The following is a 21,001-nucleotide window of genomic DNA, read 5'->3' on the forward strand; positions in this document are numbered from 1 at the left end:
TTCATTGCAGCCTATCTCCTCCTCTTCGCTTTTCTTCTTCTCCTTTCTCTCCCTCCTCTTCTTACCTGAGCATCCGTCCATCCGTCCGGTCGAGCGAGGTGCGAAAATATCGGCTCGTTTGCCCGATGACTCGACGGCTTCTTCTCCGTCCGTGTATCTCTCTCGCGTTTTTTTTTTCCTTCTCGGAGGAGATTTTTTCTTGTCGAGTCTTCTCTTTCTCTTCGACGCGTACGCGTCACTCCTTCTCTCTTCTTCCTTTTCCTTTTCCTTTTGGTCGGTCGGTCGGTCGGTCGGTCGGTCGGTCGGTCGATATTATTTCTGCAGCGGCATTCCATCGAATCCGATCCCTCGTATCATCGGTATCGGACAACAGGAAGAAGTTGCACGACGACAACGGATAGCGACGACGGAGTGTTCGGATGCAATTCGATCGGGATTATGTTGTTATACAGGCTCGAATTTTAAGCAGGAAGGATCGAACGTGGTAAAACACGGGGATAATACCAGATCCAACGCGAGTGCGTCGTCGCGTATAAGAGATAACACGGTATCCCGCGCGTACCGTAACAATATTATCATAATACAACGGCGTATGTTTGATAACACGGCGCGTCATCGGATTTTTCGCGTCGTTTATATTTAAACAGATGCCAATTTCCCGAAGCAAGCCGTATTTCAGCGTCATCTATCGCGATCGGGAATCTCGGTGTGGCGTCGTCGCCAATTAATAATTACGACATTGTCGCCGCTAGCTAAACGCTTTAATCAATGTCATCGGGCCAATTTCCGATCGCCGTTGGTTCCCAACCCCGTTCCGTCCTCTGCGTTACCTCTCGTTCTCCTCCTCCTCCTCCTCCTCCTCCTCCTCAACATCCTCCTTCCGCGCGCGCGCGCGCGCGCCTATCAGGGCGGCTCCTCTGCAGGAAATTACGTGGTACACACGATCGAAACGCACAGGCGGAAGTCGCAATTTATCAGTTTCCAGGCTGGACGCGCCGCCGGAGATCGCGATTCCAATTTTCCCCTCTCCGCGCGCGCGCGCGCGCACCTCGCCCGTGGACCGTAATGACGCTTGAAAATCGATCGCTTCGATCTCCCTCGCGCACTGTCACTCGTCACTCAGTCACGCTCCGCTAATTGCGAGATATTTATCTCTCCCTCGCCCGCGTCCTTTTATTGTCCACCTTCGGCGTCTTCGACAACTTGAACGGCGCGAAGTGTACGAACCGCGATTGTATTTGTTGTCGCAATCGTAATCTCCTTCTCGGATCGGGTGATTAATTACGCGCCGAGGGAATAAAGTTCGTCGATCGACTCGCTAATTACGGGACAATCTCGGGACTTGATCGTGACTCGTTCGCGCGAATCGCTCGCGAGAGTCGCGACAGTAACGATTTACGTTACGGTATTTCTGAAACAATATGATTGATCGTTTAAACGAAGCGGCGGTGTCGATCTCTTTCTCAATATATAACATTAGTGTATAATTTCTGCAAAATAAAATATAATCATTTCTCACATGGATGTTCTTTCGTGCATTTACGAAACGTATTTCGCGGGGATCAGATGTTATTTCACTCTCTTTGGATGCGGAGAAGCGATCGACTGATAATATCTTTGCGCGGTCGAGAGAGATGGAAATAAAAAAAAAATTCCACGTACTCCATGCACGTGCATACGTCGAAATATCGCTGGTTCCGCTGGTTTCGAGTGCCCGGTGGGTGCCTCGAGTACCTCGGCCGACCGCGGTTATGAATACGCGAAGGTCTCTCTTGTACGATTCTCACGCGAGTGCCGCGATTCAGTTTGCTCCGGCTCGAGATCTACGAGATGAAGCTGTGGTCGCGGTTTGGTCAAAAAAAAAACAAAAAGGGCCGTGATTCAAAAAGGCCGCACCGGAAAATCGTCGTAATACTCAGCCGTAACGACGAGATTAGGATCTCAAAAAATTTCTACGTTGTTATTGTTTCAAGAAAGAAAAAAGAAAGTGTGCCGACGTAGATCTCGCTACGAGAACCGATCATTTGTCAGCTTAACCGAGTCGGCGATGATTCCGAAGCGGTCATTCGAGATCGCATCGTCATTCTCTGAGCGAGGTGTAAAGATATTTCACGGAATTTGCACGCCACTTTAAAATTCGTTATTGTTTTCACGCTCTTTTTTTTTCATTAATTTCACGTACGTAGATCATACGTGACCACGACACACGATTTTCTTTCCTCGTCGAGTGTTTATAAATGATTGATTAATAATTTTGATTTATATCTAAAAACCTTTATTTCCTGAAACAATATTGATTGATCGTTAAACAAAGCGGCGTGTCGATCTCTTTTTCAATATATATAACATTGGTGTATAATTTCTGCAAAATAATATAATCATTTCTCACATGGATATATTTTCTCTCGTGCATTTAAAAACGGAGAACAGATGTTATTTCATTCTCTTTGGATGCGATCGTGTAATGGTATTTTGTGTCACGGTAGATCTAGCCGTGGAAAGTCTAAGAAAGAATTTTCACATAAAAATAGCGAAATACTTTTTTTTTTTTTTTTTTATACCTGAGGGATGTGGGAAACAAATATTTTACTTAGGCTATTGTAGCAACCGAAAAACCGAATTCTAATTTCCTGTCTTCTCTCAAGGACCTTCGGGGAAAACTCGTTTGACCGGTTTTTTCCCAGTGATGTTACAGAAAATCACTCGCGTAAATTCGGTAATAATGTTCGTTTTTTTTTTGTTTGAATAATTATTTGCGCATACCGTTCGTCGCGCATCGCGTCCCGCAATCATCGTTGTCTTCTTTATTTTTTTTTTTTTTTTCACCTAAAATATTACGTTATATATTTTGTGGAATGAATCATTTCAACCAGCGCACACATCTGGCGAGTTTAGTCAGCCATCAATCTTAATCATCTGCAACGTGTTGAGAGAAATATGGCCCTCCCAATGCGCGAGACTCTTATATAAGAATAATAATGAGGGTCGTAGAACAAAATCTATCCGAGCGTAATTATAGTGCGTGTAACGTCACGTCACAGTTGCATCATAATTATGATATCGGTATTGCAAATAGCGCGAGTTTGAAAAGTAAACCGAAGTTTGTTTTCTGATTAAAAACTTGAAAATGGAAATTTGTGTCTTTATTGTCTCCGTGATGTTTCGCGAGTAAAAGTGGCTCGTAAATTCGAGCAATTTCATATTTTCGGCAAACCCGCGTTGTCGGGTCAACAGGTTGTTCTTCAGCTGGCCGAGTTCCGGCAACGACTCAAGAGGAGGAGAGGAACTGACGCCTCTCAATTGCGAACGATTTAAGACCGTCCCGACCTCAGCGGCATCCCGCAAATGAAAACTTTCCCCATCTTCTTTCGCCAACTTCTGCGAAAGACCTCGTCGGTGCAGCGTGCTCTCTCTCTCTCTCTCTCTCTCTTTCCTTCTTCTTCTTCTTCATCCGTTTCGTTCCCGCTCTTCTCTCTGCTCGGTTTCTGCTTATTTCCGTATGCGAGTTGCGGTTCGCCAGGCAATCATGTTTCCCGGAAACCTTCTCTCACGGTAAAATGCACCGTGTGATAAATTTTACTGCAGGTCCGGCCGTTTAAGCGACGCGCCCGCCTTTTCAGCCACTTAGAAAGTACAATATTTTTTACACTGATAGAGCTGCGGAAATCCTTAAAATGCCTCAAACGATCTAAACATGTAGCTTTCATGAAACAGACAAATGTATTTTTTCCGTGTAACTTTAAAAATATGACCTTTTTTTCTCATCATCATTGTTGTTTGTTTAACTCTTTCTACGTTGAAGAGAAAACGTTTTTTTAGAAAACGTTTTTCCATAAATCGTAATTCTACCGTTAGGGCACAGAGCTTTCTTTCGTTATGTAGACAATTTTGCGGGAGAATTTGCTGATGAATTTTAAGAATGAGGATCGATGAGCTTGTATCTCGCTAAGGATCGAAGGAAAAGAGCCGAGGGAAAGAGGCGGTAAAGGAGGAGTGGGTGCTCGGCGTCTAATCTGTCGGCAGTGATCAGGACCCGGTATCGATGATGAAGTCTCCGAGGCCTTTGAAGTCCGCCGTGTCTCGCGACGGGGGGGGAACAGCCAACCGTTCGAATCCCTTCGAGTTCTGATCCTGTAGAGCCATTTCGTCTGTCGGTATATCTGCCGATCCCGTCTCCTTTAATACCTGTCAAATATACGAAAGCCTCCCCGGGTGGTTGAAAAAATACACCGGATGGAAAAACACTAAGAATCCGCTTTCGCACCATTTGCGGCAAGAAAAAATGTCAAAGTGTGGTTTTAATACACGTATTCGTCGACGCTCATTGGCCAGTGTATTAATAGCGTCAGTTATTTTAAATCTCGCAGAGGGGAACGCAATTAACCCTTCGTCTGCAGGCCTAAAAAACAACCTGCAGACTAGGTCTGTGAGATTCACACGACTTTATGATCGAATATCTCCGCAAAAAATCAATATTTTTTTTTTTTTTTTTTTTTTTTTATTTAGTTTCTTTTTTGAATCGGAAGTTTGAGCAATTTTGCGTCAATCAGATCGTTTTCTTACGTTGTTGTCGTGTCACCAGCAATATATCCACTTACACGTCTGTATATAACACGTCTGATTCAGTATTCTTTTTTCTATAGTTGGTTTTGGTTTTTCACCGATTAATAAAAACAAGTTAACGAGAAAAAAGAGACATAAACGGTGGAAAGGTCAAAGAAGTTTCGTTTTTTCTATATAGAAGCAAAAAGTTTGCGTAGAGCAAGAAAAAATAAATTCTGTAAAAGCGACAGTTATAAAAGTAAAATGTATTCCGGATAGCTTTAGAAATCTCTCTTTTGTATAGAAAGTTTCCTGGGAAAGAGGAACACATTTTCTTGTGAAAATATTAGAAACATGTGTTGCGCAATATGCCAAAGAAAAAAAAAACAATTACAAAAATTTGCAACATACAATTTTAACGGTAAGAAAACAGTTAGAAACACGTGTTCACGTCAGACCCGAAAAAAGAGACACCAAAATTTATAGCATGCAATTTTAACAAAAGAAATTTAGACTTCTTATTTTACTCTGTTCAAAACTTTCATCGAAAATACAAAAATGTATGTAATATTATACAACGATATACATATAATATATATGTCCATTAACAGGCCGACGCTTGTGATTTATTATCTGTAGTCATTACAATGATCATCTCAACGACGATGTAAGATTTCGCAAAAGAATCAAGTTAGACATATCGTTTGTAGACATATTGTTTTTTTCGTCATCGAACATCGTTTTTCTATGAGACCTGTTCCATTAGTAGATTCCCACACTCACAGTTAACCTGCTGAGTCATTTTGCAGAAAAGTTTACTTTGGTCACAAGCTGCCTAATGTACCTTTACCTCTTTGAATATCTTTTTCTCATGTAAAACTCTATGTTGAGATATATAACACTAGACCTTTTTTTTTTGTTTTTGTTTTTTGACACACAGAATTTTCACCTGTAAGACGAGAGACGATGGTTTATAATGTACACTTTTTACTTATATTGTTTTGTTTTTAAATAATAAGAGCATCGTAAGCTAAACTTTGCCGTTGATCACTTACGGAGTGTCACTTGTGTTATAAAAAACAAAAAGTTAAACATTAACTTGTATAGTACACACAGGTTAAAAGTGTCAATGTGGAGTATACTCGGCACGCGTACATACTTTGTCGGCTTTTTCTCTTAAAACAATGGATCGGAAAACAATAGACACTGAGTTTTTAACACTAAATTTAAGTTTTCAAAGTCAAGGCCGCTTTGTTTACTTGTTTGTTCCCATTAAATTATCTTTTGTGCTGAACAACAGCATGATAGTTATTATAAATCACTTTTTTTTGTAATTTACACTGTGCAATGACAGCATTAATCACAAAAATTGGTCTCTCTTGACTTGTTTTCAAGGATCAGTTATCAAATAACAAACACAAATAGTTACCTTATTCCTTTTGACGAAAAAAGTATCCTTTGAACGCTCGCAATAAATCGCAAAATAACTAAACCTAAACTGTGATCAAAAGAAAACTATTTTCTACGCTCAAAAGGATGCTGGAACCAGTTTATTTTGCACTTTTCGTATTTTTGCTCTTATTCTGCATTCATCGATCGGAACGAGAAACGCTTCTCTAGAATGAAAGAAAATAAAGTGATCAAAAAAAAGTGAAAAACTCGAGGAAAATATAAGAAAAACGAAAACAAGTTTATGAACTGTTGCTAAGTGGACTACATTTTCACTTAATTCTTATACAAGATTCAGAAGTCAGAATGAATCCAAACAAAAAGTTGAGAGAATTTTCCACTCCATACAGACATAGACAAATATTTTGTGTGAGCGTTTCAATATCTTGAGGATTCTTAATTGAATCTTCTTTAGAAGTGCAAAAAACCTTGTACAGTTATAAATCACATCGATGTAAAATGTGAAGTTAAACAAAAAAAAAAAAAAAAAGAAAAATATATGATTAACAAGTGAAATTGGCCACACTTGCTCAAAAATTGATAATCAGCACGTGACTCGCCGAGTTTTCACGCTGCCACAAATGGTCCGAAAAACATTGGTAACGTTTGACATAATAAAATTGTAAAAACAAAAAAAAACCAGTTTAAACAGGAGTCAAAAATAGAATGTGTCAAGCTGACTGAACACTGTGTGATGTTGTCAATGCGAAACTGCTGCGATTGCTGAGCTGTCTATAACAGCTAGGAGAGCTCGCTTCTTTTTGATGTAGAGCATTTGAAAAACTAAACGCTTGGAAGTAAGAATGTTCTTTATCTAAAATATCCTGTGACATTGTCCCATTGTCGAAATCATGTGAGAAATTCAACTCTGCGGTCGGTAATGGCTGATGTTGAGAAGAATTACGTGTGGTTCTCGTGTTCTGATAGTCGAGAACAAAGATCTCTCTTTTGATAGTTTCTGTTTTGGAGATCTCCGATCTCCAAAAACATATGCGTCGGAAGCACACAGCGGTACGCACTCTTCGTGGGAAACATTCCGCGGGATGCGTACCGCCTCCCATACAGGTTTACACATGTCTATAAAAAGATGGACAATATTTAATTTGGAAAATCGTTACCGCGCATATCGAATGTAATACACATACGTATGTATTACACATGTGATACATCACACACACACACACACACACACGGTAACTCGCGATGCAATATACGCAACTCTAATATTGTTGTACCAACGGAATTACATCTACTATCTCTTTTTAATCGCCAATTTATCTCGCTATTTTTGCTACCTATAGCTATACTTACTCTCTACAATTTTGCATAAAAATATTTTTTTTTTTTTTTTTTTTTGTATACAGTGACAAATTTAGTTTCGCCGAGAGGCATCGTCAATTGATTTCGACGTCATCGGCGATCCTCGTTCGCGTTGACCCCGTGTACTCGCAATTTGCGCGAGCGAGCTTTTGATCCGGCTGCGATCCAGGTATTAACGCTCTCGTTATCGTGCCGATTTTATTTCAAATCCGGTAGGAAAAAAAAAAAAAAAGAGGGGAAGAGGGAAAGCGTTATATAGATGCGTTTAGATAAAAATAGCATCGTAAAAGAGGCCGCGCTCGACCTGGATCCCGGGAAACAGTTCTCTCGGCCGCTTTCTGCGAAAAGCCTCCCTCTGCGCGTTGTACACCCCCGACTCGACAGATACCCGGTGTCGATATCGTATCCGAGCGGAAAACGAAATTTCGAATGGAAAACGCGAGCGGCCGCGATAACGAGTCCCCGTCGATTTCGATCTCGTACGCGCGCACAATGAGTCGGTACCTCGTTCTCGTATCTCGCTCTCGGGAATACGGAGGGAAAAGCGAGAGAGGGAGAGAGAGAGAGAAAGAGAGAACAGACATAAACTTCCATCCCGCCTCCGCGATCGCTCGTCGCATCTGTGTCGACCAATGGTCGAGCACCTACGCTTACGCCGCGTGAACTTCTCTCCCACGATTTCGCGTTTCCATGGCTCGCCGAGTTTCCCACCGAGCAGAGTTTCGCTCTTCCTCCCTCCCCCCTCCCTTCCCGGAATATGTCGGAATACAATTTCATATTTTTCCGCACAGGTACCGATAGTTCAATTTTTATTTTGCTCGCGGATCTTTCACGTAACACCGCGCGCGGCCGAACTGTATATACAATCGGAATTAACCAGCCAACGCTGAATAAACGATATGTCGTATCTCTGTTCAAATGGAAAAAAAATTACTTGAATTAGAAAAAAGAAGAAAAAATTATCGAATAAGAGAAATGTTATCGGATTTTTTTTATTCGCCATGTAAAAAATTAAACGCCGAGCGATAAAACAAATGGAAAAAGGAATATAAGCATCGAAATAAAAAAATCTATGAAAATATTCTTAATATCGTCAGATTATTTGATCGAGTATTTCGCAAAAAAATCGTTTCACAAAAATAGCGACAATTTCGAAAAGAATTAATACAAGTGTGATGCACAATTTTAGACAGTGCATTAATGGAAATTGAAATGTTCTGGCAAGTATTTTTTTCACTCTCAGCGACAGAGATATGTAAAGAGATTTCGCGCTTGGTCGTATAGTGTAACGAAGAACTTCCTTTTGTTTCACACAAAAAATAAACTTTAACTCAATTGAAGATCGTAGTGAGTCAATATGCCTGGTGCAAATTTATATTTTTTTCGTATAAATTAATACACACAGAGATTCGAATTAAATTCAACTTGTATTAATTTGCACTTAAGACCAAGTATATATTTGCACACACCATCCGACATATCGGCTCGTATATCTCAATGACCTACCCTGAATCCTAATATTAAGTTGAACATTTCCGAGAGCTTTATAATTTGTTGCAAAACTTTAATTATTGCTTTATTTGGCTCTAAAATTAAATAGTGTACAAAAAAATGTCTAATTACACTTGCAGTCACAGCGATAGGAGAGAGGAGAGGAGGGAATCGAAAGTAAATTTACTGACTCTTCTTCGGACACAAGGTTGTGAAACGCATCGTCTAATTTTGTATCCTGAACCGTCGTTGCTTATCAAACAGAAGGACGCTTTCTAAAGATTACATATTTGAGAACTCACTATTTTCTAGATAAGATATTTGGTTTTTTGAAAATACAAATTGTTCACCAAATGGCAGCAACGTAACGTCATTTTGTTTTTAAGTGAGATAACTTGCATTTTATCTGTCACTAATGCACTAGTTCGAAGTTGTTTGCACTTCACTTGTATCGTTTCTCTTTGGAAAGTATTTATAAAACGATTTTTTGTTGTTGGAATATTTGAAGTTAGTATTGGCGTTTATACATATAAGAATGTCTTCGAGAGATAGTGAGATAGACACGGTCGAAAACGTTTATCGAAAATATTCTGTTTTGAACAGAGAAAGGAACGTCTCTCGGAGGAAAAAAATCGCAGAGCGCACGGAAGTTTAGCGAGCGTGTCCCCGCTTGCGCAGTTGTTCACGCACACGTGATTTTGGGAATATAACGACACGAGGATAAGTTACTGGCTAACGTTATCGAGAATCCGTTCGTGTTCGACGTTTTCGATTCTCGTTTTCGGTCGTAACTCGAATAGCATCCCGTAGCAATGTCGGGTTGTAAAAATGATATACACACGCGCCGTGGAACTCGCCATGGCGCGATTCCTGCGGTGGTAACGTTTAGTCCGAACCATAGAATTATATGGTTCTTTGTTTAGCGTAGCTACGGAGAGACATTTATTTATTTTTTTTTTTTTTCACGCGTGTGCGATACGAAGCGTTTTTTGTATATAAGTAAACGAAAACGTGGCTCAAAATTAAAATTGATAATTACTGGTTAATTTAATATATATAACACGCGTGCATATTGCGTGTGTGTTAAAAGATGGAAGTTTACGTATTACACTACCTCTGGTAAAATATATTTAAATATGACGCTTTCCGCTTGATCGTTATTTTGCATCCTAAATTTGTCACGTCGCAAAAATCGATTTATGTCACTTGCAAAATAGATGACTGGTACGAAACACTACTACCTCTTGCCTTCACTAATAATCGCTGGTCGCACACGGCGCGGGTGTCGAGCTCCAAGAAATCGTAACTTCGCGTGTTTATTACCGGCGAGCTGGCGCGTGTCTGAGAAACCCTTCTTGCGCGCAGGGCGTTAAAGTTTCATTTCACGTTTTTTCTTTTTTTTTCTTTTTTTTTTTTTTTTTCCAAAAGGAGAGGAAGACTTTCCGTTCTGCAGAGTGTTCAATGTCGTTTTACCGTCATTGTGCAGAGTAACCGAACGTATAGTTAGCACTTCTCCAACGATTGGCACTTTTTTCAAGTTGTTAACAATTTTGTTTATGATTACTTGTAGTAGAATTAATTTTGAGTTTTTATAGCAACATTTAAAAAAAAATCCTTTAGTTGGTACTTTTGAAAAAAACAAAAAAAACAAAAAAGAAAACAGATCCTTAAAGTGCCAATTACTGAACAGTTCACTCTATGTTACTTTCCTATTTAAAAGCGCAATCAGGTAACCAGATTGCGCACTTATACGGAAGACTCGCGAATTTTTTTCTCTTGATTTGATTGCGCGAAAACATGGCAAATTTTTTAAGGGCAAGGGGCGGCGATAAAAATTGCGGAAAGAATTCGATGATATTTGGAGAAAAAAAGACGCGGACTTTGCACAAGAGCGAAGAGAGAGTGTCTTTTTTTCTGCTTCCTTCTCTCTTCTTCTGTTTCCTACGTTCTTATCCTCGTTGCAAAGGGCCAAGAGTTCGCGGTGGGGCCGTTCATCAGAGGCAACTTGTCACGCCGCTGGGCATTGGGCATAAATTCCACTCCGTAATGTGACAGGTCCTCGCTGCCCCCGAGAAAATGGCTACCATCATCCACCGGGTGTTCCGAAACTTTTTCCCGTTGGTCTCATTTCGTTTCCTTTTTTTTTTTTTTTTTTTGTTTCCGATATTATGATATCCGCGTCGAAACGCGTCGGCATACACTACCAATTTATCACAATGAGTTATTTTTGATCTGTGCGCTTTGTACAAAAAAAAACCTAAAAGATAATAGGAAGTATTCTATACGTATATTATTATATTCTAGATTTGCTGTATCTCACACGCGCACCTAGATAACAATAACGTCACGGAAGTTATCGATTTCCGTGAGGAAGGATAAATCGATGACGGCGCGGGGAAGGGGGAGAGATACCGACTAGTCGCAGTGCTTCCACTTTTCCGCCGGAAGTCGATAGCGATCGTTACGATGTTCATCGCGATGCAATACGGATACGTCTAAATGAGCCCCATTTTAAACTATATTGTACACGACATATATATATCGATAGGCGCAGAAGCGCGTACCATAAAAATTAAACTTGAGAGAAATAAAATTTTTTTATCGCTGCCAAAGATATTTGCGACAAAAAGAAGATTTTGTATGGGTTAAAGCGTCTCTGCACCATATAGTAGTATCTATACTACATATATTTGAATATTTATATCTAAAGTACCTATATGTATATATTATCCGCGTGTTTGTATCGCGATCTTGCATTTATATTACTTTTGTCGCGCGTTTCACAAACGTAGACAGGTACCACACAACGGAGCAGTAAACGCAGTTAGCTCGAAGTGTTCAAGACGTCAACATCAAATATTGACTTTGTAACGGGCCCCAGAAGGCTCCTCGCGGTATCTCGCAGAGACCGAAACCGCCGGTTGTTGTGGTGACGTACGTTCCTGCCTGCGTCGTCGTCGTTGCGTCGCGCGTCACAATGTGACGCGTCCATTTCGTTGCGCGGAGGTCGCGATCCAACACGCCGATAAACGCGAAGATGACAACACGGTTCGCGCGTGTACGGGCTTTAGATGAGAATTGAATACGCGCGCGCGCGCGCGCGCGTGCATCCAGAACACGGGCGTGGGGGAGGTATATCCAGAACACGGGCGTGGAATGTGCAAAGCACACGTGTGCGGAGGAGGAGAAGGACGAACAGAATCGCGTTATAGGTCAGGTCGACGCACACAGCGATGTTGGATACCGGTAGCGCCTGGTACCGGACGGCAAAAGCGACTTAATGTCCCCATTTGTCCCGCGCGTTCGCCGGAGGCGATTCATCCTCGCCTCCCTTTTGTGCGGGGCTCGCCCTCCCGACGTTCTCCTCCTCGTACAAACGACATCGCCGTATCACCTAACTCCCCCCCCGTGAAACAGTAACTCGGAAGAAATTAACCGACCGGGCTCTCGCGAGCTATACGGTCTCTTTTTGCGGTCGCGCAAGAGTGAATTCATTCGGGACGAAGTGCGACTCGACGCTTGTTTTCGCCGTGTTTTTTCAGGGAACCGGGGGAGAAAGAGCTCCCGAGAGAGAATCCGATCTGAAGAACCCCGCAGGTAGACCACTGTAAACAACATTTGCGACAGCGCGCACTCAAAGAGATACGATCGTTCGAAGTGATTTGACCAGAAATAGATGTCAAAGTAACGTACATATTTGTATTTGGTTTCAAAACAGTAAATTGTTGCTGCGTTTGATTTCTTTGTTCCGTTTCCTGGAAAACTCGAACACGGGTGTATTCAATCGAGGAGTATCGTTGCGTGATACGATCGGTGACACGTATATATATTGACGATGATTAGATCACTATTCCGATTATTTGATCTATTTTTTTTTTTTTTTTTTTCGTACGAACTACGTTATCTTATCTCGATGTAGATGGATTAAGTAACACGGCGTGTGTAGACACGCGAATCGCTCGTCAAAAGGATTAAGTTGGTAATCTGGCGTTAAGTCTCAACGCTCATTAGCCTCGCTGACTTTAATCGCGGATTGAGTGGGCCGTTAGGTCGATCAGCAGATCGTACCCGCGGTAACATTTTCGGTTAATAACGCTAACACATCGTCATCATTTACCACGCTCTTTCGTCCACCTGGCTCATCGTAACATACTCGTATAACGTAAAGCCAGAACAGAAGAGAGAAATTAGTTGTAGCGTTAACACAGTTTTAGTCTTTTCGATCCGATACATCGCTTGCGATTGTTCATTTCTCGATTCCTTTTGTTTCCTTCCCAGCAACATCGTTTATTTAAAAAAAAAAAAAAAACTATTTGTTCAAGTTACTTTTACAATAAAATTCTCTTCAAAATCTCTAAGCTTGTTTTACACAATTCAGGGGGGCTTTGTTATGAAAAAAAGCCTTTGTCAGTCAGTTAGATCGTTTAATCAGTGATGAAATACTTTTTACAAACTTGATGCTCCAACGTTTATATGCAAAAAACAAAAAAAACAGAAACAATACCTTCCCAGACACAATGTTTTAACGAAGTATTAAAAACATACATGTTACTTTTGTACAAATTTGCAATGGAGATTCACAGAATGTTTAAAATGTTTCAAAGTTTTATTTTTCTATCAACATATGAAAACGTCCAATTTAACTAAAACGCAATGAACCAAATTGAATCTGGGGTTCGGAGACCATGAACATTAGACAAAGATTGAACCAGACAAAACAAACTGATCTACTTGTCAGGTAATCGAATGCGATTAAAAAATTCTCATCTTTGAATTCAATTCAAAGAACAATTATTTGTCTGGTGAGTATAAGGTACAGCAAAAAACCTTTATACATTTTTAATTATTAAAAAAAAGAAATAGTTTTTTACACATTTTTCACAAAAACTACTTGAATCTTAGTAAACATGGTTTTAGTCGACGCATATGTACGACAATATGGCGATTTTAAAAACCAGGAGAAAATTTCGGATTATTGCTCTTTTATCCTCTGGGAAATTTTTACGGCTAACAAGTACGCGAAACGACAGTTTTTAAATCATTCAAATGTGAATATACTTTGTGCGTTCTCAACAATGTACATTCTTCAAACGTTCATGTAATGTTCACGGACACGTTTGGACCAAATTGAGATCAAAATTTGGTGGATCGCGTCGTGTGCTGTTCGGGAGAATTTTATGTCATAATGACAATCAATTTACGTGTGATGAAAAAGTTACGTCATCTAACTCAGTGAATTCCACGACATTATCTAATCTTTTGCCAGCGTTGGCGATGTGTCGGCTTTTTAAAAATAGTCCGTTCGGTACGGGTAATCCGTGCGACACGGCGCGATATATTATCCGCGCGGTCGCAAACTGTTAAGATGCCAAGATGTATACAACCGCCGTGTTTCTCAACGCCGACCGCCGCGTTCTCTTTCACCCTCTCTCGACGAGAGAGAAAGAGAATTCTTCCCGCGGAGGAGAGGATCCTCTCGCGAGGACGACAACGACGATGGGGCCGGTGCGACGCGACGTAATGGCGTACGGTAAATATTAATCTCAGGCGTTACAATGCGCGCGGGTCGTACCCGTCGTGGCCCCGAACCCGCCGTCACGTCATTCTTCAGTCCGGGCTCCTCATCACTCTTCGGACCGAGCCGTGACCAATCCGGAATAAATATTGGCGATTATTAACTCGCCACGCGGACCACGACCTGACGAGGATACACGACGACGAAAAGAAAGAGGAGGAGAAAAGGAAAGCGCGGGGAAGAAGATGTGGCTATACGTCGGTTTCTGAGGCGCAAGATGAGCCACGGACGCGGTCCGTGTCTTCGTGAGATGCTTGAGACGTTAAGTGGTCCCATTAGCTACGTTCCTAGGTGAACCCGATAATGGCATTCCTCCGACCGTCCCGCGCGATCTCCCTCGCACAACCCCTTTTCCCATTGCCCCCGTGCGCATTAATTCTCACGGTGTGTGCCACGTGTGGCACCGCTAATATGAGAACCTAGATATCTTCGTTATCTTTTACCTCAGGTAAAATGAAGAAGACACACCTTGACGTGCGATCCGTTCTCCGTTCTTTACGTTGAAGATGTTGTTGAGGAGCGACTGTCCGCAAACACACGCTCGCGCGAGCGCGTGTTTCTTCAATCGGGAGTTCAATATTAATCGATTTGTTGACAGTGGATTCCGCGCGGATTGCCGAAAGGAAAATGCGATAAGAAAACAATACCATCGCGAGGTGAAGTACGAGAAACTCCCGACGAATAAAGCGTAACTTTTTATTCCCGGTCGAGCCCGTAACAAGAGAAACAACATGACACGGTGTTAACCGATTCTTCTGTCCTTGCGATCGACGCGAGATCGAGGATACCCTTTGGATGACCTCGTGGTGAGATAAGCCGAACGGCATCCAGGTGTCTCTCGCGATAGGCCGACAAAGAGTCCGAGATAGAGCCGCTCGTACATAACAGTGGGCAGAGTCATCGTCTGCCCACCTTATCGTCTTGTCCCGTATACCGATTGTGAAATCGGCTCATGACACGGTCTGGATCTTTTTTTTTTTTTTTGTTTTTTTACGCTAAGGGAGGAGAAAATAAAGATATTATCATTGGACAACCTTAACCGTCATTTGACATTGAACCAAGTCGCGATCCAAAGTTTTATCTCGCCCTTTTCTATTAGATTTACAGATTAGAAAATAACAAGCATTTGTCGTAGAATTAAAAAATGTCAAGTATCAAAAGTATCATCAAGTTTAAACACAGATCTGAATTCGTGTAAAAAAAAAAAAAAAAAAAAAAAAAACGAATAGATTGATTATGTTATTTTGTAAATTAAATCAAAAAATATTATTTTGACGTAAAATTATATGGGACGTTAATTTTTAATTGCGGGAGAGATGAAGTAGTTAGTATAAAGATTCCATTTATTAAACACTCTACAACACACTGTACACTTTCGAGCGTGTAATAAATCGACATCCCTTCATTCGCCACGTCGTTTCGACCACCAATCGCGCACGCCGGCTTTATTTTTGAATCTCCGAGGAAGATTAAATTTACACATAGTAGCACCGTGGAACAATAGCGGCGCTGTTTGCACGGTGTGGTAAATATTTGAGTGCCATCGCGTCGCGCACGCCCTTCCATGTACCGAGCTGCGTTGCGCTCGGGCATGGCCGCCTTCTGTTCTGGCTAGCCAAGAGAGAGAGAGAGAGAGAGAGAGAGCTCGAACTTTAGGGTACATACTAATTCCCTTAGTGCACTCTTGCCGATCGATGTTTGCTCCTGCCACTTCGCTTTAATTGTTCCCGAATCGCACCATAATGACTATCGCGTTGGGACTGAGGAGAGAGGACTGTGAACGAAGATGGTGAAGACAATATCAGGATCGATATCACTCGATCTTTAATACATTTTTCAACTATTTCCTTAACAGATTTCTGATTCCGGTTTTGTTTTAAGAAAGAACATTTGTGGAAATAATATTTTTATAATATTTTATTTTTTGTAATTGTGCATGAGGGTGCATAGGGGTGCATAAATAATGCGATAAACTTTGCATGTGTGTGTGTGTGTGTGAAATTTCTGTATAACAATTTTCTTGATTTGCAAAAAGAGTGCAACGTACGTAAATTTGGCGATCGATCGATCATCGTCTCGTCAGGATCGCGGGGGCAGGAGAGAGTCGGAACGGCAGTAAATAAAAATCCCGGGTTAATTTTTTTCGAACAATGCCATCGATGCTCGTGCTCGCCGGTGTGGAGGGTAGCAACCCTTTTTTTCATACTGTTCAATCTCTCTCGACTGAACGTAATTCGTGTCGCCATTCAAAACGAAAGCTAATGGTATTGCTTTCCCCCGCACGAGGTTCGCGAAAATTTATCACGATCTTGCCACGAAAGATTTATCTACCGATACGGGGCGGGTACAGAATCGTAAAATGAACTGCAAAAATTCGAGGTGCCCGAATATACGCGAGTATTCGCGAGATTTTCGGCCGCGATTCGAAAAAGGATATAACATTTTTGTTGTCTTTTAAATATATTTGATTGTGTTAATTCTTGAGAATTTGCGTGTCATTAAGTTTTGTTTTTATTTATTTATTTATAGTTTTTTTTTTTTTTACTCGCGCGATATTCGGCTGAACTTCTGATACGAAGTTCTGCGGAATCTCGCGTTAACGATCGTTCTTAAATCAATCCCCGTCCGTCATATTCTTGCGTGTGTGGGCGCGGAATGTACCTCGCGCAGCAGCAGGTAACGAACCAAGCTCATTATTCGCCGTCACGTGTCACTCGTGACCTCGTCGTAAATGAAGGGGAACGAGAAGAGGAATCGTCCAGGTCGGCTATCCTTCTTGGATCGTCTCGTTATGACCATTCGTCATTTTCACACCTCCGCAAGAACGATAAGCCGTACATATATATATACGTACACTTTTGTTCAATATTACGTTACGATGGAATTGCATCATTGAAATTAAAAAAAAAACACCGCTACTTTTTTTTTCTCATCACGTAATTAACAAGAAACTTAAAAGCACTTGGTACGACAATTTTTGACTCGAAATAACGTAACAGTTACCACAACAGTTAATGATTTGAGAACACACTCTATTCAGGTAGAGGTGACACAAAAAAACGTTTTACAACTACATTCTTCGTAATTACCTAATTACTTCGTTAATGACGCGTCGTTAATAGATGCGTAAAACGCGCTCGTCGAGGCGTGCAACTACGTTACCTCTTCTCTCTCTCTGTCTCTCGCCTCGCCTTGTTACTGCGGCTATCCGTCATTTTCACACCTCGAAGTGATAGAAGACGCGAGACGCTTTCGTAGAGGAAACGCGGCAATTGTGCGTCGCGGGCGGTTACGATAAGCCGGTTGTCGCGTCGCGCCCGCCGACTTCTCGCATGTCGCGCGCGCTGCATAAAATTAACTTAGAGCGCGAATTAGTTCCCGCGCGCACGCAACACGCGCGCGTAAATAGAGACGCACATCCTCTCGCATCCACGTGCACACACGCAATGCGCAAGACGTCCGCGATTTGCGTTATTACGTTTCGAAGCTTATCGACTGATAACATATCTGATGGCGTAACGGCGTCGAAGTTTGCGAAAAAAAAACTTTGTTCTTTTGACAGAAAAGAAGCAGAATGAATTATTCATCCGTAGATACCGAAGCGTAACAAAAGTGACATAAACTTATGACGTGCTATACAGTCGATCTTACGTAACAACCACTTGAAGACAAGCTAAAATCACACGCTTGAGACACACACACACACATGCACGCACGCACGCAATCCTCATTTCAGGCTTTAAAATGATCAATTTTTGTTATTACACTCAAATCTACATAATTTATATCTAATCTATGTAAAGTTGGTCCCCCGCACTTTTCGAATTTGTGGTATCTTTTTCTATTGCGCTCTATTGTGCTATACTGGTTTTTTTGTTTTTTTTTGCCATTTTGTGCAGTACTCGCTAGTATCTCAGTAGTATTTATCTATGTATAGAAAACAATCCGCTGTCAAAACGATCAAATTGCAAAAAGATAAATAAACCTTGTAAATTAAATGTAAGAAAAACGTACAGTGTGCAAACGGCGATGAAAGACGCCGATGACACAAGTTTCTTACACCGCGTCGTTGCTTATTCTTAATATCAACCCATCCCCCTCTCTCGCGTGACTCACGCGTGAACGCGCATATATCACACGCAACATTCCTTCGTGCGTGCCGCGATCTGTTCCGCTCCGGAGAAATCTTTCGAGATCACAGTCGCGTCGTTAAACAAAAACTAATTTTCCAGCGCGCAATAAACCGGTGCGACCTAACTTAACGGTGAAAATAATCCTTGTTCTCTCACTCGCTATATATCTGTTTCTCTGTAACGATGATTTGGCGAATGTGTGTGCATTCCGACGATGAATCGAGTGTGGCGCTTTTTTGCCAATTTTCTTCCGCCTTTGTCAATCGCGATTCCATCAGACACGCGACTTCTTTTAGCCAGTAGTGGTTTAAGTGTAGCTCGTTGATATCAATTTGGCGTGTTTCCCGGGACGGAACGGCGGCTAATCCGCCAGAACGGAAACGGTCTTTACCACAGCCACGGCCGAAAAAGGACCCCGACCGATCGTTCTCTCACGGAGCACGTTCTGGTGTGTGTTGCAGGGATTGGAACGCGACGAGCAACGTGCGCGTGGAATCCTGGCCGACGTGAGCGACTCTCGCCGCGACAATGTCGAGCTATTCCAACACCGGAGGATCGGGCTCCTTGATTGTTTCGCGCGCTGTGGTGAGTCTTCTTTCTCCGAGAAGATTAGATCAAGGGAAAGAGAATCGAGCAAGGCGTGAAACTTACATAGACAAATCAGAGGATTGATTGCTTATCAGCCGGCGCGCGAGCTCTACCGGGTGATTTTCCGTAAGGAGCCCGCACGCGCGTAACTCAAAGGCGCGCCGCCGATCGAGAAAATTTCGAATCTTATGTCTCGCGCGTAAGACATTCATGTGCGATTGACTCGATTTTCTTTCTACGCTCTTTTATTAACAAGAATTGTGTTACTTGTTTCTCACGCTACTCTCTTCAAATCTTGTTAAAATTACGCACAAGAATTTACACAAAGATAAACCAGCGCTTTCTTCATGAACAGTTTACTTAGGGATAGAATGTAATTAGAAAAATATATTTTTTTTTGTTTTTTCTTCAAAATGTTTTACGGTTTCTGTCGAAATTTGACGTAGGTCACCAAGATCAAACTGATAACTGATTTGGTAATTGTGTTTGGGTCCTGATGATGTACACTTTTACAACGCTGTACAGTAACGATGTAATACATTCATGTGTTCAAACAAAGATAAAGTTTCGATTGTTTTTCTCTTCCTAAAACTATAACATTAAGAAAGGTCTCTTTGAGAAGGAAGTACTTGTTTGAAAAATGTCACGTGTTCTTAAAAAAACATTTTGAGAATTCTCTATAACGTTTGTTAACATGGAAAATATATTTTTAGTTGTTTAGGCGGAATATTTATACTAGAATCTCGTGATAAAAAAATGTGAGAGTTTTTCTACTTGTTTTTTCAATAATATTGTTTTCTAAAATAGCATTAGAAAGAAGTTTCTGCTTGGAGAAGAAAATCGTTTTTTTCAAAAATGTCAGACCGTCTTAAGAAGTTTCTTTAACGTTTGTTGATAAATGAAGAAAATATTCTTCTCAGAGAGAGAGAAAAAAAGAGAGAGGGTGTACTTTTTATTGTTTTGAACTGATAAGAGCAAACTATCCTAATTCATGAAGAATGTCTGTTAAGAGAGCTCATATACACACACAGTACATTTGTTCTTTTTCTTTTTTTTTATATAGACCTTTTTTTCATATCTAAGCACTATCGCATTTTTGGCAAGAACAGAAACTTCAAGTATGATACGGAAAAAGAATTTCTTTTTCTACGAGCTTAAAAACTAAATACGTGCGAAGATCTTATTCTTGGATGTTTTGTTCCTGAGAGATTACGGATACAAAAAAAGAAGAACGCCATATACAAGACAAAAAAAGCAGGACAATAAAAAAAAACAAAGAACATATATAGATAATATATGTATCATATCGATCTTCCGATAATCTAAAGACTCTTTTTTGAAGTATGTATTTCAGTTTTGATAAATACGTTCAGAGGCGATATATAGAAAAATTATTTAGTTATTATTATAAATTAGAAAAACTGTTTAATTTACAATTGTTGAATATGATTTTCTCAAAACGATAATGTCTTTCTCTAGACTGTCTCTAACTTTCGAGAAACACTTCAAGGATCGAATAATATGTTAAAAAAGAAGTTTTTTAAGTACACATTTCTCGATTTAATTTACTATTTGCCAACGTTAACGAGCGCGTCGAGTCGCTGGCTGCTCGAATTGCAATGGACTCAACGATCGGCCAGTTAAGCGACGATCTAGGGCGTAACGGCGCCGATTTTTTCGTTCGTTGTTAGCGTAGAAAGCTGATTTTCACGTGAGTAAGTTACCCACGCGAGCGGCAAGTCGCTGTAACTCGACTCGGCGGTGATTCGTTCATGAAAGTATTCGCAAAACACGAGGAATCGTTTTTTTGTTCTTCGTCCGCGTGCTTTGCGCGCACGTTTATGCCGACTCGCGATTTCTACGACAAACGCGATATCTATCGGCCATTTAATCGATCCATTCT

At 41.1% G+C, this 21,001-nt stretch overlaps 1 protein-coding gene across 2 annotated transcripts in view; it reads left to right on the top strand.

Moving 5' to 3' along the window:
• The window catches only part of LOC109854486 (transcription factor Sox-3-A-like), a 277,431-nt gene that overhangs the window by 247,496 nt on the left and 8,934 nt on the right, over positions 1-21,001 (top strand). The window contains exon 3 of one of the 2 annotated variants that reach the window (XM_020427600.1): positions 18,972-19,095. The exons of the other annotated variant lie outside the window; for it this stretch is intronic. Coding sequence (XP_020283189.1) covers positions 18,972-19,020 — 49 coding nt within the window. The 3' untranslated portion in view covers positions 19,021-19,095. The remainder of the gene's footprint in view (positions 1-18,971; positions 19,096-21,001) is intronic. 2 annotated transcript variants of the gene reach the window in all.

This window comes from Pseudomyrmex gracilis, unplaced genomic scaffold (assembly GCF_002006095.1).
Source record: "Pseudomyrmex gracilis isolate BER0280 unplaced genomic scaffold, ASM200609v1 scaffold_67, whole genome shotgun sequence".
NCBI classification, from domain to species: Eukaryota; Metazoa; Arthropoda; class Insecta; order Hymenoptera; family Formicidae; genus Pseudomyrmex; species Pseudomyrmex gracilis.